This window comes from Canis lupus, chromosome X, assembly GCF_048164855.1.
Source record: "Canis lupus baileyi chromosome X, mCanLup2.hap1, whole genome shotgun sequence".
Taxonomy (NCBI): Eukaryota; Metazoa; Chordata; class Mammalia; order Carnivora; family Canidae; genus Canis; species Canis lupus.
In genome coordinates this window covers 29,159,717-29,175,336 of record NC_132876.1, presented here as the reverse complement: position 1 = coordinate 29,175,336, position 15,620 = coordinate 29,159,717, and the positions used below count along the sequence as shown (strand labels likewise).

General features: G+C 40.3%; 1 protein-coding gene across 8 annotated transcripts in view; it reads left to right on the top strand.

Moving 5' to 3' along the window:
• The window catches only part of GRIA3 (glutamate ionotropic receptor AMPA type subunit 3), a 276,246-nt gene that overhangs the window by 152,220 nt on the left and 108,406 nt on the right, over window positions 1-15,620 (top strand). For all 8 annotated transcript variants that reach the window (XR_012026557.1, XM_072817305.1, XM_072817306.1 and 5 more), the window contains one exon: window positions 12,946-12,999. Coding sequence is in view for 7 of the 8 variants with exons in the window: in XM_072817305.1 (XP_072673406.1) it covers window positions 12,946-12,999 (54 nt within the window). In the remaining variant the exon portion in view is untranslated. The remainder of the gene's footprint in view (window positions 1-12,945; window positions 13,000-15,620) is intronic.

The following is a 15,620-nucleotide window of genomic DNA, read 5'->3' as shown; positions in this document are numbered from 1 at the left end:
TGCCATCCTGCTCTCACCGTGACTTACACTAACCTCATGGTACCATAGTGCTGTGCCAGCATGTAATTTCAAGTCTAAGATTTATTTTAACATGAATGGAGAAGGATCCGATTTCATAATCTGACTTCTTCCAAAAACCCACAAAGCCAAAATCATTTTTAGCTCTGTTAAGTACACCTCCTAAGAAATTAGAACATCACGTACCACCACACAGATATGAGGTGTAGTTCAGAAGGTACCTGATTTATGACAGAGCCTAAGGGAAAAATAAAAAGAAGCATATGTGTAGGGCCTTATACTCTAAAATCAAAAATCTTTGACTGGGAAACTTTCCTGGATTAAAGCAAGAATACACACTGCCCTATAGAGCTTTCCAGTTTTTCCAAGCTTTTTTGCAAGGTATCTCCTTTGGTCTTCTGAGGTAGGTAGGGTTAATAGGGTTTTCTCTATTACATAGGTGAGAAACAGACATAAGAAGGTTAAGTTGCCTGAGACCACATGGTTCAGAATGCTGAATTTCTTTAGACCTTATTTCAAAAAGAGCTAGACCCATTTTACACACCGCCTCTGGAAGGATGTATATAGAAAAGCAGCAACAAAACTCCTGTTATACCACAATACCTATGCCCTGCCCCAGTCAGCTCCCCTACTTTCGAAAGGTATGGCTAATAACCTTTACTTTGGGCTTGGGCATTTCTCTTTCCCCCTTCCCCACTCTGTTTCCTGGAAGAACAATTAAGATCCATCTGGGACTAATTATAGCGATTCTTGAATTTGAACTTGCAGCCATTACCCAATTGAGGTCACTTATTTTAAATTAAATTGCCTGGTCAGGACATAGGTTTGGTTATCTTCAGAGCCCAGTGCAGAGATGCACCAGCTCACTCAGACTTTTAATTAACTAGCTACATAACCTGCACAGTGACAAACTGCCTCTGATTTGATGGAGTCATTCATTTGCATGCAGACAAGGATCAAAATACATTGTCAGAGCTTCAGGGACTGAGTCCTAGAAACCTCCGCACAGTCTCTTATTCAAGGCTGTGAGCCTCTTCCTTTTGGTTCCCCCTAATTATTTTTCCTGTGCTTTTGTTCTGATTATCCAGCATTCATCACAAGTGCAGCTTGCGATGAAACAATGACAACTCATGTTGTACACTGAGAAGGAATCGAAAATTGGAGTCAGGATCATATGAACCAGGCCCACAGCTTTGAGAAATAATTAGGGGAAAGCAAAGAGAAATTCCCAGGATGCCCCGCAACAAAGGAGAATTTCCAAAGACTCGGGCCATAACTGCTCCCCCCTTTGGTAATAATACATAATAACAGTAGGTCCTCAGTTTTTGTTGAATTCATTCATAGTGGGAGAATTCATTCATAGTGATCATCCCACAGTCAAATCATAGTTCTTATGATCAGTAATCATTAGTATAGCTGCTACCACCCAGTGACTGGGCTTTGGAGTCAGATCCGATTTTGACTCCAGGCTCCATCATTTTCTGCCTGTGAGGTCTCAGGCAAGTTACCCAACTGCTCTGGGCTTCGGTTTCCTGATATGGAAGATGAAATTAATAATAATACCTACCTTCAAGGGTTGTGGTAAGGATACAGTGAGGTAAAGCGTGTGAAAAATCAGTTTACGCAGTGCCTTGTACATGGGAAATGCTCAATAAATGTGAGCATATGTGTGTCTTCTGTTCTGTCCCACCACCAGGCCCTTGCCCAGGGCATCTTTCCACCAGGGATCCTCTCTTCCCTTCTCCCTGCCAGCAACAGCCCCTTGCCCCCAGTCATTCAAAATTGAGTCAAAAAGGCATCTTCCTCTCCAGAAGAGAGTCTTCCCTGCATCTGAACTTCTTCAATATCCCTCTGAACAATACACTTTTCTCAATTTTGTATTACTTTAAATGGCACCTTCTTCTACCACTTTCTAAGCAATCTGGACTTTTCTCCAAGGTGGACTTAAACCTTCTGTGCTAGAAACATCTATTGAACATCACCTTGGTGCCATACACTGGGGCTCTAGGCTATGGGGTACCTGAGATGAGTAAAGACAAGGGTGAGAGAAAGGAAACGATATTGGTTGAATCCCCTTAAAGCTACTTGCTCTGCCAGAAATTTTTGATGCATTTCTTTATTTAGGCCTCACAATAACCTTATGAAGTAGGTGCCATTATGATTCCTATTTTAGATGTGGAAACTGAGATTCAAAGAGGTAAAGTGACTTGTCCAAGGCCACCCAGCCAACAAAAAGGAAGAACTGGTGCTCTGGGTCAGTCTGACTCCAGGCTCCACTCCCACCACCATGACGCTCTACTGCCCACCTCATGTTTGTTTTTTCCATCTGTTGCAAATGATGAATAGCAAAGCCGTATGCAAACTGTAAGTGGCAGTGTGTGTGACTTAAGGGCCACTACGATTGCAGCAGGTGCTGGGGGTGCCATACCCATGGCCCCTTGGCACTAGCCTTTGTTATCCATGCCAGTGGCCTCCTATTGTAAGCACGTGCTATTCTCCCCTGGAAGCCTTTCTCCCAGCCAGAGAATGAGACAAGTCAGAAGTGCTGGGTAGGAATTAATACACTAGGAAGCTATCAGCCAATGGTGAATGGGGAGTGAAGGACAAAGGCTCCAGTTTCCTGGCCCTCACGTACCACTCCCAGAAGCACTCATAGCTAAGCTGCTCAGGAATAACTGTGGACTGGCTCTTTCCTTTTGCTGTCTCATTTTCTCACTCCTCTGTCAGTGTTTCCTGGAATCCCAACTACTGGCCTTCAAATCTTTGTCTCAAGAGTCCACCTCTGGTGCAATGCTGTCAAAAACAAAAATATGTCAGAGATTCCTCCTTTGGCCCCTGTTCCAGGAGTCTGAGTGAGTGTCCTCATGCTGCCCCCTGCCCTACCATGGAAGCTTCTCAAGGGTGCACCCCATAAGCTCAGTGTCTCCCTTCTTAACCCCTTTCATGAGAATTTCATCATTGAGAATCCTTCAAAGTGCATTTATTATCATATGGAAAGGTAGTTATAGACTTCAGTGCGCATCATAATCAACTGAATGTCAAAATGCAGACTCCCTGGAGAGGTGCTCAGGTGCCTGCATTTTCAAAGGTTCTCCAGGTGATCCAGATGACAAACACTTTGAGAAATATTGTCCTAAGACATTCCTGTAGCCTGGGACTCCAAGGAATGTGGATTGTGTTCCTCATGTTCTCTCTGCCCCCAAGGCCTCTGTGGATTCAAATGAGAAAGCCTGGAATTGCTATGCCTCCTTGCTCTGGAAATGAAGCGTGGATAAAGCCAGGGACCAGTTGTTACTGTTAGTGTGGGGTGGCCTGAGACTCCTGGCAACTGTCTACCAAGCAGAGAAATCCATCTTGTCAAATTACTGCTCTCACCTTTCTCAATGCCCACTTCCAACTCTCGTTCTCTCCTGTGCTACAAATGCTGTGATGACTACATATGATCAGTTCAGTGATAACCTGTGCTTCTTTGTCTCTGCTCCACCTCCAGCTCTCCACACACATCTTCTCAACCATAGTCTCTGTGTGGTTTGGACTCCTGGTCCTGATCAATGTTTGGGGCAGAAGAGGAGGGAGTAATGGAGGGTGACAGTGTGGATTTCTTTGTTGTTGGTTTACCCTCAGGTTCTTGTCCTTTTTTTACCCTCGACTCAAATGCCTGAACTCCACATGCAAATCTCAGCTCCTTCTTTGCACCTCCAACCCTGTGCTATCCTGACCAGTGGCTCCAATACCCCTCCACACCAAGTTCTGATGCCTCTCCATATCCCTTATCCCATAGCAACAGGAAAACACTTTCGTACATTTTTAGAGTAAGGGCCATGAAATCAGAGAAGTCTTCATGGAAGAGGCTGCATATGAGCAGGCCTTGAATGATAGATGCAATTTCTGCAGACAAGGATGGAAGGAAGGAGCATTACAATAGGAATAAGAAAGGGAGAACATAACTAATATAGGATAAGCATCAGGCACTATGTTAAGAACTATAGATACATTATTTCATTTACTCCTTGCTGCAATTCTGTAAGGTAGGTACTAATGATAGACCCATTTTATAGATGAGCATACTGAAATACAGAGAGTTTAAGTTAATTGCTCAAAGCTACACAGCTATTAAAGGGCAAAGGAGGGAGCCTAACCCAGGCAGTCTACCCTGCACTCTTGACCACTCTACTACCTATCAACTATTATGATCTCTGTTTTACAGATGGAAAACTGACTCTGAGAGATTAAGTAACTTGCCCAAGGTTACACAGCTTGTGACTGGCAATGCTGGAACCCATTACCCTTAGCAGATCCCATTCTATTTACCACATAACCACTTAGACCCCTTCTAACTTAGCTTTTCCAACCAATCATTTCATTCACAATTTCTTATGGAGCCAGCCCTGCCTGTCATCACAACAAATGCCTATGTTGGTCTAAATAAAAATCTTTCCTCTAGTTTGTAAGCACTGTAAAACAGTGAGGCTCTCCTGAAATCAAGAGAAATAGCCCTCTGAAATACATCTCTCTTTGTTTTCAAAATAGCATTATCTTTAAGTTACCTGTTTGTCAGATTCCCACTTATAAAAACCACAGGGAAAAATTCTTTAGGTCTTTAGTTGGAGACAAAGCACTTTCTATCTCAAGTGGGTTATGAGTTCATCATTCTCTCCTCAGTTGTACCTTATACATTTTTCTGTCCTCATACTTGTCCCACAGGGTTGCAATTGTCTGTTAACTTGGCAGTCTTTCCTACTCTGGTGTTGAGATCCTCCAGGCTTAGGACCAGGTTTTGGTGACCTCTGTCTCCCCAGCATCTGGCCCCAGGATTAGCATAGGGCAGGCACTCAACAGATGGCCATGAGAAGAAGAGTTGAATGAAATGTGGTTAAGTGAGGCAAGTCTTCCATCCACTAAGGACCTCAACCCATATGCCTTTTGAGTCCAGCAGTATGCAGGTAAACTGGCTCTCAAGGGGGGAAAGCTGTGATTTGTAGTGTTGGCTGACTTCTATAGTGTAAATACTCCTACTATGGCTGATTTCAAGCCACCAATGCCTTAATAACTGGCTCACAAAATTCCTGAATATTTAATGATCGGCTCTCAGGAGCCCCCTGTTTGGGGCTGAAAGTCTGTAATTCTGCCTAGAGTGCTTGAACTGTTATCATGTCAGTGGGATCACAAAAGTAGACAAGCTGTCAGAGTGGGGAAGATAATGCCAAATTCAAATAGCAGGAGTGAAAGACCAAAGCAAACCAAACATTAGTGAATTAGAAGAATTCTGTGTTTGGTCTGCCATGAACTAAGCCTCTATCATTTGTCATCCATTGCTAAATTGAAAGACACTTCAATGACATGGGTCTTAGAAGAGGGAGAAATCTGCCAAGTAAGCAACTATTCTAAAAAACAAAGGCCCCCAAAATATACTGGGTTTCTGAGAGATATTTACTTTTATTTGAAAATATAAACTTGTTCACTCGCTTCCTTCAGCAATCAGAAAATCTCACAGATTAGGTTGTCGAATGCTGGAAGCATTGAACAAACAGAAGATTCATTCACAGGCAAAATCAGGGAGTTTTAAAGAGAACGTCTTATTCTCCATATCCCCACACCAAATGTTCCTTCCTCTACCCCCACCAATGTGAAGGCGCCATCATTCTGGGCTGAACCTGGGTTTCTAATACCCAACCATCCATGGCTCAGTTTTGCACACCGTATGTAGCTAATAGGTGAATGGCAGGATTTGAATCCAGAACCATCTTGTTCTAGTATATCACCTTTAATCAATACCAATTTGTTCCAAGCTTTCAGGGTGATTCAGATCACATCTATAAAGAAAAATATAAACACTACAAAGTGTCATTTTTAGGAGTGGTACTAATGTTGTTGATCCTGATAAATACCTAAAGATGGGAAAGTGTGACTCGTGGGTAAATGAAGGAAGTCTTGCATTATTCTACCTATCCCCAAGTGGTTGCGGTTGGAAGCAACACATATTTGAGTGACTATTCAGCTATATGCCAGATGTTGCCATTACTTTTTTTTTAATCCAAGTAATGAAAAAAATACAAAGAATGAATCCACTGGCGCTCTCAAGCCTTCTATTTCCCACCTATATAGTTCTCTAAGTAGGTCTTAGAAATTCAGGATTATAGTGCTTTTGGCCCAAATGATTTTGCAGAATCTACAAAGGAAAAAGATACTATTTGATATTTAGAATAAAGTTGTAAATATTAAAGCCAAGGTTGTAAGTGTGAACATAAAATAACTGACCATAAATTTCATAAAGGAACACGTGAAGAACACTGTTATTTAAAAATGTATTGTTTAGGGGCACCTGGGTGGTTCAGTCAGTTAATCCTCTGACTCTTGGTTTCAGCTCAGGTCATGATATCAGGGTTGTGAGATCAAGCCCCACACTGGGTTCCATGTTCAGTGTGGAGTCTGCTTGAGATTGTTTCTCCCTTTCCCTCTGCCCCTTCCCTACCTGTCTCAAATAAATAAATAATAAATCTTTTTTTTTTAAAAAATAAGTATGTATTGTAAAATAAGTTATCACTAACTTGGGGTATAGCTAATACAAATGCAAAGAGACTACAGAAGTCATACATATGGGTATGTTGAAGAAAAACTAAGGTTCTTTGTGCTGCTATTATTCTAGGTTAAATACTAGTTAAAATCACATTACTCCACTAACCTGAAGAAACATCTAGAATATTTCCAAATATAAATAGGGTATTGCAAAAGATCTTCCAGATGAGGTACTCCAAGAAAAGGCACAGTGTATGGAAGCACATCATTTTACAGGAAGTTCTGGTGGAAAGGTCCAGGTGTTTTAAATATTCATTATTGGCCCCATGACCAAGGACTCTAACCAAAGTTGCTGGACTTCCTGGGTAAGTCAATACATGTAAATTGCCTTAGGAAATATTTTCGTAAGCTTCCAGATTTGTCATTTGTACCCAGTCCCAGGCATTATTTGTTACCTCCGAAACGCTGCCCATCATTTTTCTCCCTTACAAAACTCGTGAACTTTTTAAAATAGGTAGGGATACTCAAGATTTGAACCATAAGGCAAATTAACCTTATTTTATCAGACAGGCAGACACAATCTACATTCTCTTCTCTAAAGATGTGATGGCTTTAAGGCAGTATTTCCCACCACCCCTTGTAGTATACCGTAGGATTTTCAGTGACATCTGGAGAAATATATTTTATTTCTATACAGTTGTATTTATTTTCTTGTATGTAGTTTCATGAATATTATTGCTTTAGACATGGCTAAATTTAAGAAAAGGATTAGCTATAAGGATAAATATGAAGTAAGTAATAGTATTGTGAGATGTGGATAGAACACAAAGGGAAGTCTGTAAGGGAATGAAATTTGAGAGATACTGTTTTCAGGCTGATACAGTGAGGTGGTCCCACCATGGTCAACATGCACTGAAATGGTCCCTTATCTACAGGAGTGAGAATAATCTGTTGCTTCTTTAACTTACTTGTGGCCATGTATTGCTTCGCATTTCTACGTTCTCTTTGCTTCTCCTGCTGTTCAGCATTAAATCTTCCGTAAATTCCATTCAGTCATAGTGAATGCACTATTAAAATCTGAGAAGTGAAACTTCCCAAAGATGTGTTCTTTGGTGAAATCCTCATCCCCTAATCCTCACACCCTATCATTTTATTTGATGCCTTATTCAATTGCCTTCTCTCTGCATAAGCTTCCCCTCTAGACAGCATAAGCGCTGATGAGATTTCTCGGTTATACTCCCATTTTCCTTCTTTATGAAAAGCTTCAGCCTGTCTTTCTCCATCGGCAGCACCCCCACCCCTGCTGCCATTGGGCTGACTTTGGGATGGGTGATTGACTCTTCTCTGCCTCACTAATCCAGCACATTTATTCAAGTCAGATGACCACATGATGAGGCACTGTTTTTCAGTTAGAGGAGAGCACGTGTGTGCAGATTGAGATTATTACAAAATAATTCTAACGGAATTGACTTCTGATATATGTTTACTAAGACTAAAGCAATTTAGTAGCTCGGGGTTTTCATTCAAGAAAATGAATGCCTTTTATCATATCTGATGGAAGATTTCTTTTGGGAAGTGTGGCATATTCTGAGGCTGATTTTTGTAGAATATCACTATTTAACTCCCAACACAGCTGAAATAAGATAGGTTGCCATAGGACAACATATCTTTTTATAACTGAGGAAGCAGAAAAGGGGGGGGGGGGCTGAAGAATGTTTTCCCTTTGAACACAAGGAATGTGGGTTTTTCCTTAAAGGGAAAACACCTATACAATAGGTAAATCGGGTGCATTAAAACTGGAAGCCTCCCTCATTTCTCTCCCCAGTCTCCCAGACTTCTCAGGGTACCTAAATCAAAGAGAAGCAGATTAAGGTGAGCGGGAAGGCATGTTCTGTACTCAAAGCAAGATCAATCTTTATACATAGATCCTTTTTTGGCACCGATGTAGAAAATCCAAACATGGAGTTACTTAGGTCTGCAAATAACCTAATCTGCATACCAGATGGATCTAAGGGGGAAAAAATCATAGACACTTTTCCACATACACATGTTTTTTTTTAATGTGAGCATAGAAAAGCAGATGCTTTTGCTCCCAAAGGGTCTGTGGGCCTTCTCAAGCAGTCTTCTGGAGCAATTTAATTTCAAATTTCTAAAATTACAAAAATGTCTAGATCGAACTTTAGATTGAAAAAGAAATGGCCTCTCACACAGAAAGCCAACTGAACATTTTCTGAATTATTTTTAACTATTCAGTGAAACCCAGCTTCCAATGTCACAGATAAGCGGATGGGGGAGTTAATAAGGAAACATTTCCCCCAAACGAGTAGACCGTGATTCACTGGCTGCTTTAACAAATAACTTAATGATCTGCTATATGCTCGACTCAGTAACTTAGTATGTAAGAACTGTTTTTATCTGCAAACAAAATTGTGGTTTAAGCTTCAGTGAATTTGGATTGTGGCATTTTGTTCTTTTCAGATCCTATTTGTGAGACTCAAAATAAATTTCCTTAAAACAATGAATCTTATCTACATTTGACATGTCTCTCCTTATTACATTTATCATATCTGCCATCATAACTTGCCATCCATCATCTCCAACAAATCTCACAAAGGCTCAGTGAATAGGGTACATGGATTTGGGAACTTGGTATTTCCTCCTTAAATTGAACAGTAGACTAAGACAGCTTTTCTACTTGAAGTTCTGAAACTAATTCAGAAAGAGCTATTATAATTACTGTAAAAGCAAAGTTGAATATTCTCTTGGTTACCAGAGTCATTAAATAGCTCAGGGTACAATTTATGCCTTGTTCATCTATAGCAGATGGCAAGAATCAAGATTGAGGACTAACTGCGCAAGAATCACTCCCATTAACTAGTTCTTTTGTGCATTCTATCACACACGGTCCTCCCACCTCACCCTCCCTCCCACAAGCCCTGCACCAAAAATGCAAAAAAGAGAAAGACCCAGAGCAAAACAGGGCACTTTTTGCAGCGAGGCCTCACTTAGCTCACATCAGTAGGATCGCTGCTGCCTCATGGAAGTATGATTTCAAGATATCGGAGTACACTCTAGAAAGTCTCAGGACTGGGAGCATTTCTGATGAAAACCTTCCACAAAACGTATTACTGGGTTTTTTTTGGTTTTGTTTTGTTTTTCCCCCTCCGGCAGAGATTACCAATGCAATCAACCAGACCCTGATGACTCAGGCATTCACCATGAACATCCCTGTGGATACTGTGCCGGAGTCACAGCCTGTCACTTCCCCTGCTGCTAACGTTCCTCTTTCCAATGTTAGCCCCTCCCTCTCTATATACCCCTTCTAATTTGCAGCTTCTCATTTACTTTGAACTGAAAACCCACGATTGGTAAGAACTGTATGTTAAGTAAGAGTTAAGAAGGTACTGGAAGTAAGGATGAGGAAATAATTCCTGGCCTCCGAGACAGCAGCTCTGTGACACCTAAAGGTTCCTATCTTTAGATAACTTCCCCATCCCTTCCAGCTTCAGCTAAGTTTTGGGAGTGATAATATGAGCCAGCTACCTTCAAATAAGTGAGTTTCTTCTGAACAGACTATCTGGGCAGGGACTAAAGCAGATATTCCAATAGCTTCAAGAGTTTCTAAACCCAAATATAATGTTTTAGGGAGTGACACCACCCCCTCCCCGGGTTATTTAACCTCGAGTAATTACATAAGGCGCATCCCTGCCTGGTCTGTAGATGTTCTTCGCTTTGATCTTGAAGACACTACTGAGACAGGAAGGGCCAGGTTCATTGTTCCAGATTACAGATAAGGAAATGGAGGCAGGAGTACATTGAGGGGTTTGCCCACAAGCAAACAGTGAGTACTTGACAAGGTTGGGCTTCTGGGTTCTTATTTGGGGCCTTTCTCACAACACTAATGCTTCAATGGCTCCCTCTCACCTCCCCTCTGCTCAAAAGGACACTAAGCCCTTCCTCCAGTGAGAAAGACCCCATTTCCTTTGGGCTTGCTGCCTTATTTCTCTAAGTTCTGCCAGATGTCCTCAGGAATCTTGCTCATTTTTCTGGAAGAACTCAAAACCCTCTGATTTTATTATGTTGAGGGTTGTCAGTGAATTAAAAATTCAACAAATGTATGGCCCCAACTTGCCATCAAAAGTTAACAAATGTCACCAGTAAGGATGTTTCTCACAAGCGGACACTGAAGAATACATCCCAGCAGATACCTAACAGCTCATTTTGTGTCATGACAGTGTGAGAAATCACTTCCTCAAGACATTCATTAACCTTTCATTTCCTCCATAAATAATCAGTCAGAAATGTGGTTCATATTTTAAATTAATCAAAAACAGCTCTCTCGCTCTCTCTCTCACTCGCTCTCTCTCTCTCACTCTCAGCCCTTGAAATGACTGGAGAGCTTCTAATGCCAGCATGATAAGCATATTTAACTACATGGTTCCACTCCTTTGAGCCAGCTTAAACCTTATCTTCTCCAGGAAACCTTCCCTATCCATCCCAGCAGACCTTAGATACCTCTTCTTCTTCTCCAAGAATCTAGAACAATTATTGGTATTTGACATTTAGCACATATTGAGAAACCATGTAATGTACTGCCATAGGCAGACAGACCCAGGTTCTAATTCCAGCTTTACCATTTATGAGCTGTGTGGCCTTGGGCATATTACTTAAACTCTCTCTAGCTGAGGTTCCTCATCTGTAAAATGAAACATAATCTGCTAAATTGTTTTAGGGATTAAATGCATATAAAGCACCTAGCACACTGTGTGTCTTATACTAGGAACTCAATTAAGGGTAGTTGTTTTTACTGTTATTATAGCCCTTTATATATAGTTCTGGTTTGATACTTATGTAATTTTGTTATCTTCTCGAGTTGTTTTTTATCTTTACAAAAGATTTTTTTATTTACTTACTTAGCTGGGAGAGGTGCAGAAGGAGAGAATCTCAAGCAGACTCCCACTGAGCACAGACCCCAACATATGGCTCGATCCCACAACCCCAAGACCATGACCTGAGCCAAAATCAAGAGTCAGATGATCAACTTCCTGAGCCACCCAGGCCCCCCCCCAAGTTGTTTTTAAATCCTTTGATAGTTGTGTCCATGATAGAACTTGTCATGAAGCTTAAGCCTAATTGTACCCTACTTGCATGGGTTCTCCCAAGGCCTTACTATTCATGATTTTGTTTCTCTTTTCTTAAAGAAGGCTCCTAAAGTTAGGTATTAGTGTCAGACCTAGAACAAAATCTGGTTCCACTTCTGGTTGTATCTTTAACCTGTATGCTACCCCCCTCCCCTTATTCCCACTCGCTGCATTCAGTACCGTACTTTGTACATAGTACTTAATAAAGTGACATTTTATAAAATCTCAATTAACCAGATTTTGTCCTATTTAGCTATCTGGAAATAAGCTTATGTGAGGTATTTAGTCAAAAACTTCCGACTGACAACCAATACATTTCGTTGGAAATCATTCAATGCACTTATATATTTTAAAATAACAAAAATGCATTTTATAAACTGTAAGGCTTAGAATACAGTGTTATTCATGAAAATTACCATAAGAATGATGACCCCAACTAAGAATGATGACCCCCAACTGAGTTTCTCCACCTCAGCACTAGTAACATTTTTTACCAGACAATTCTTTGATGTGGAGGGCTGTCCTGTACATCGTGGGATGATTAGCAGCATCTTTGGCCTCTACCCACTATGTACTAGTCACTCTTCCAGATGTGACAACCAAATGCCTCCAGGCATCTCCAGATGTCCCCTAGGGGAAAATCCTCTCCCCCACTGCCCTGGGCCTTGTATCCAGCACCAAAAGCTGTATAAATGGTCACAAATCTTTCATATTAAGGCAGGAAAAGGAAGATAAGCATTTTAGAAAAGTTTCAATAAGCAAAAGCAACCTCGATTAACCTGAAAATCCCATTAGCCCCATTCCTGGAGTGTTCTATTCCCTAAGAATTCCAGATAACAACAAAAAAAGTACTGTACATTCTATTTTCTAATTTGTATTCCATGTTCAGCCCATTTTCCATCTCAGCAGCTAAGTACAGAATCCAGTTCATGGGTGGGGGATCATCAGCTTCATCGCTTCTGCCATCTATTTTAAGTGACAAGGATGCTACTGACCTGGAAGTTTAGAGAGCTTTTTCTCCCTTGTTTTTGACACTTTTAACTTTGATGTTAGCAATTCTTCCTGTATCCTCTGACTGAAATTGAAATGTGCAAAAAGAACTCTGGTCCAGTTAACTGTGATTTTACTGTATACAAGAAACCTAACACTTTGCTGATCATTTAAAAGTAATTTGCTCTAGCCCATTGATTGATTATTGCACTTCCCATTGATTGGGCAATTGAAAATGCCCTTCTTAAATAAGCAATATCTCTTATTTCTTCTTCTGCAGGTTGTGATCCTGGGGAAACATTCAAGAGGTTATCACTACATGCTTGCTAACCTGGTAAGAACAAGTGGAGTTTTTGTTTCCCAGGGTAATATATTCTATTTCGTTTGTGTCATCTATAATCATCCAAAAAAGAAATACATGAAGAATGTAACGTGCCCTCTAGACACTTAGAGAAATAAATAAGTAAATACCAAAACTTGAATGCAATATCCTTGTTTTCAATTATGGTGTCTCTGTTTTAGCTGTGAAGCTTATATTCTCTCCTCATTTAAAATATAGTAATTTGATATGATTCTTTACCGATTATTCTTAGATCAGATTTGGATTTGAAATGTAAAACATTTTATCCAGGCTTGAAATATAACACAAGAGACAGGAGACACAGGAAACTAACTGACTCTTTCCCCAGTTAACCCAAGTATATGTGCACATCAGTACTGGATTTGTCTTTCCAGAATCAGACCACTACCAAATCCTTTCAAACCAGATACCAGAAGTATATTTGAAAGTGGAACATCAAGGGACCCTGTCAAAGCATACAGCTACCTTTATACTTATAATAAAACACAAGTTGAATCTTTTCCTTCATATTTCCCATGCCTTTAAAATTTACGACGCTTTAGAAGCTAGTATTTCATTTAGGTTAGATTATAGTTCTTTCTCCAAAAAGACAGTTGGTCTTAGAATTAACAAAATGGCTTCCAAGTCAGTAATATCTGTTTGGCAGAGGTTTGGAATAATGCTACCTCCCCAAAATGAAAGAGAAATGCTAAATGATCACTGTGATACTAAGAATCTTTTAAATTATTACATATCACAAGTTCTAACCCCAATCTCGTTTCATTATCACAACAGAATGATAATTGTTATGGAGCTCTTACACCAAAAGAATAACAACAAAAATGAAATATTATTATAATTATATTCTTAGATTTCTTAAAGAAAAAATCTTATTTTGTTTTAATGATGAAAAATTTTTAAATGAGAAAAGAGATGTTACTTAGGAAGTATGTTCATTCCAACACTTTATGAGATGAAGATTAGAGCTACTGCTTTAAAATGTAGTGTGCATCTTCTCCAATAGATTGCTCAAAGTGGAGCACTCCAGACCATTTGGGGGATAAATGAATAAACTCTTTTAGGAAATCTTGATTTTCCATTTAGATCTGAATACATTCAATTTGGTTTTTTTTTGGCAATCAATAAGTAAAGGATATTTGCTGACTCATTGGAAGTTAGACCAGGGCTCCCCAGAAAACATGGATGTCACAGCAAGGCACCTGAGGGCAGTTACTGATGGGTTTTTACCATTTCTTTCTCATCAATAAGTATTTTGCTCTCCTTCATTCCTTCTCCATTTTCCTTCTCTCCTGCCTTACATATCCCAGGGTTCACCCATCACTGACAGTACATGAGATGATTTTACATAGTACACACATAAACTTTTTTTATTATAATGGCAATGTATTATTTATTATATGTTAGAAAAATATGAGACGAGCACATCAAAATCCAAATTTCATGAATATCATTATGTCATACAGGGTTAAAGTACAGATTTAATAACAAATGAATCCATTTTGTAACATGTAAAATGTGTCATGTAAACAATAGCATGGGGGGATAAACATATGGCAAGATCTGGTTTTGTGGATGTGGCTGTGGTGGCATGTGGACTACTGAAGTTTGGGAAAGAGCACTGATGAGGGGTCAGAAACTTTGGGTTGTCATATGGACTTTACTACTAACTAGCTGTGGGACCTTGCCTAAGTCACTTTAGTTTCTTTACTGTGAAATTCAGATGGGAGTGAGGAGTTCATTGATGTAATTGTTGGGCCCTTTGGAAGCATATGCTAAGATATAATTAGAAATGCAAGACATTTACTGGGAGTGATACCTCTGGAAAATGAAAGGGAGAGGGTCACAAGTGGGAAGGGAGAGCTTAAGACCACAACTGAGGTCTGACATCAGCTAAGGAAAGGGAAAGGAAATTTGATGATGGTAGTATAGTTCTGAGAACATCTTGGCGAGCACAACTGAGAGTTCCAGTGCAAACACCTCCACACTGCCAAGAAACGGTGATCCACTGCACCACCACCTTGCTCAGCCATTGGCTGACAGCTGCTCAGGAAGCACATACCTCCTGCCTGAAAGCTGAGGAAGATCATGAAGCTGGAGGCTGTCAGCTAACTCAACTCTTCAAGGCAGGTTCCATCTTAAAGGGAGATCTGAGCCATGCATACGGATGATGATACATAAAGACCTTCCCCATTCTAGAATTCTAACTGGGCCTCCCTATTCCTGACAACAATCCTTCAGATGAGCTTTGGCTTCAACTTGAGACCTAGACCTGACAGAAATGAAAGCCTGTGGAGTGATAGAACTGCAAGAGAGAAATATTAGGACAAAGTTGGGGGAAAGAATGGTTAACTGAATGCCTAACCAGGACTTCGAATCATGAGACATTGGGAGGAAGCCTACTACAAAAACAAGTAAAGTCTGGTCCTTCAGAATGAATGTAATATATAGTGTCATGTCAGTCTGCCTAATGAAAACGTGAACTCATTCACCATGCTTTGAGCTGCCACTCCTTTCCTCTAGTGACCTTCTTTTCATCTGAACTCAGTCATGTGTTTCCATAAGTCCCTGTACTCTATATCAAATTGTATACAGGC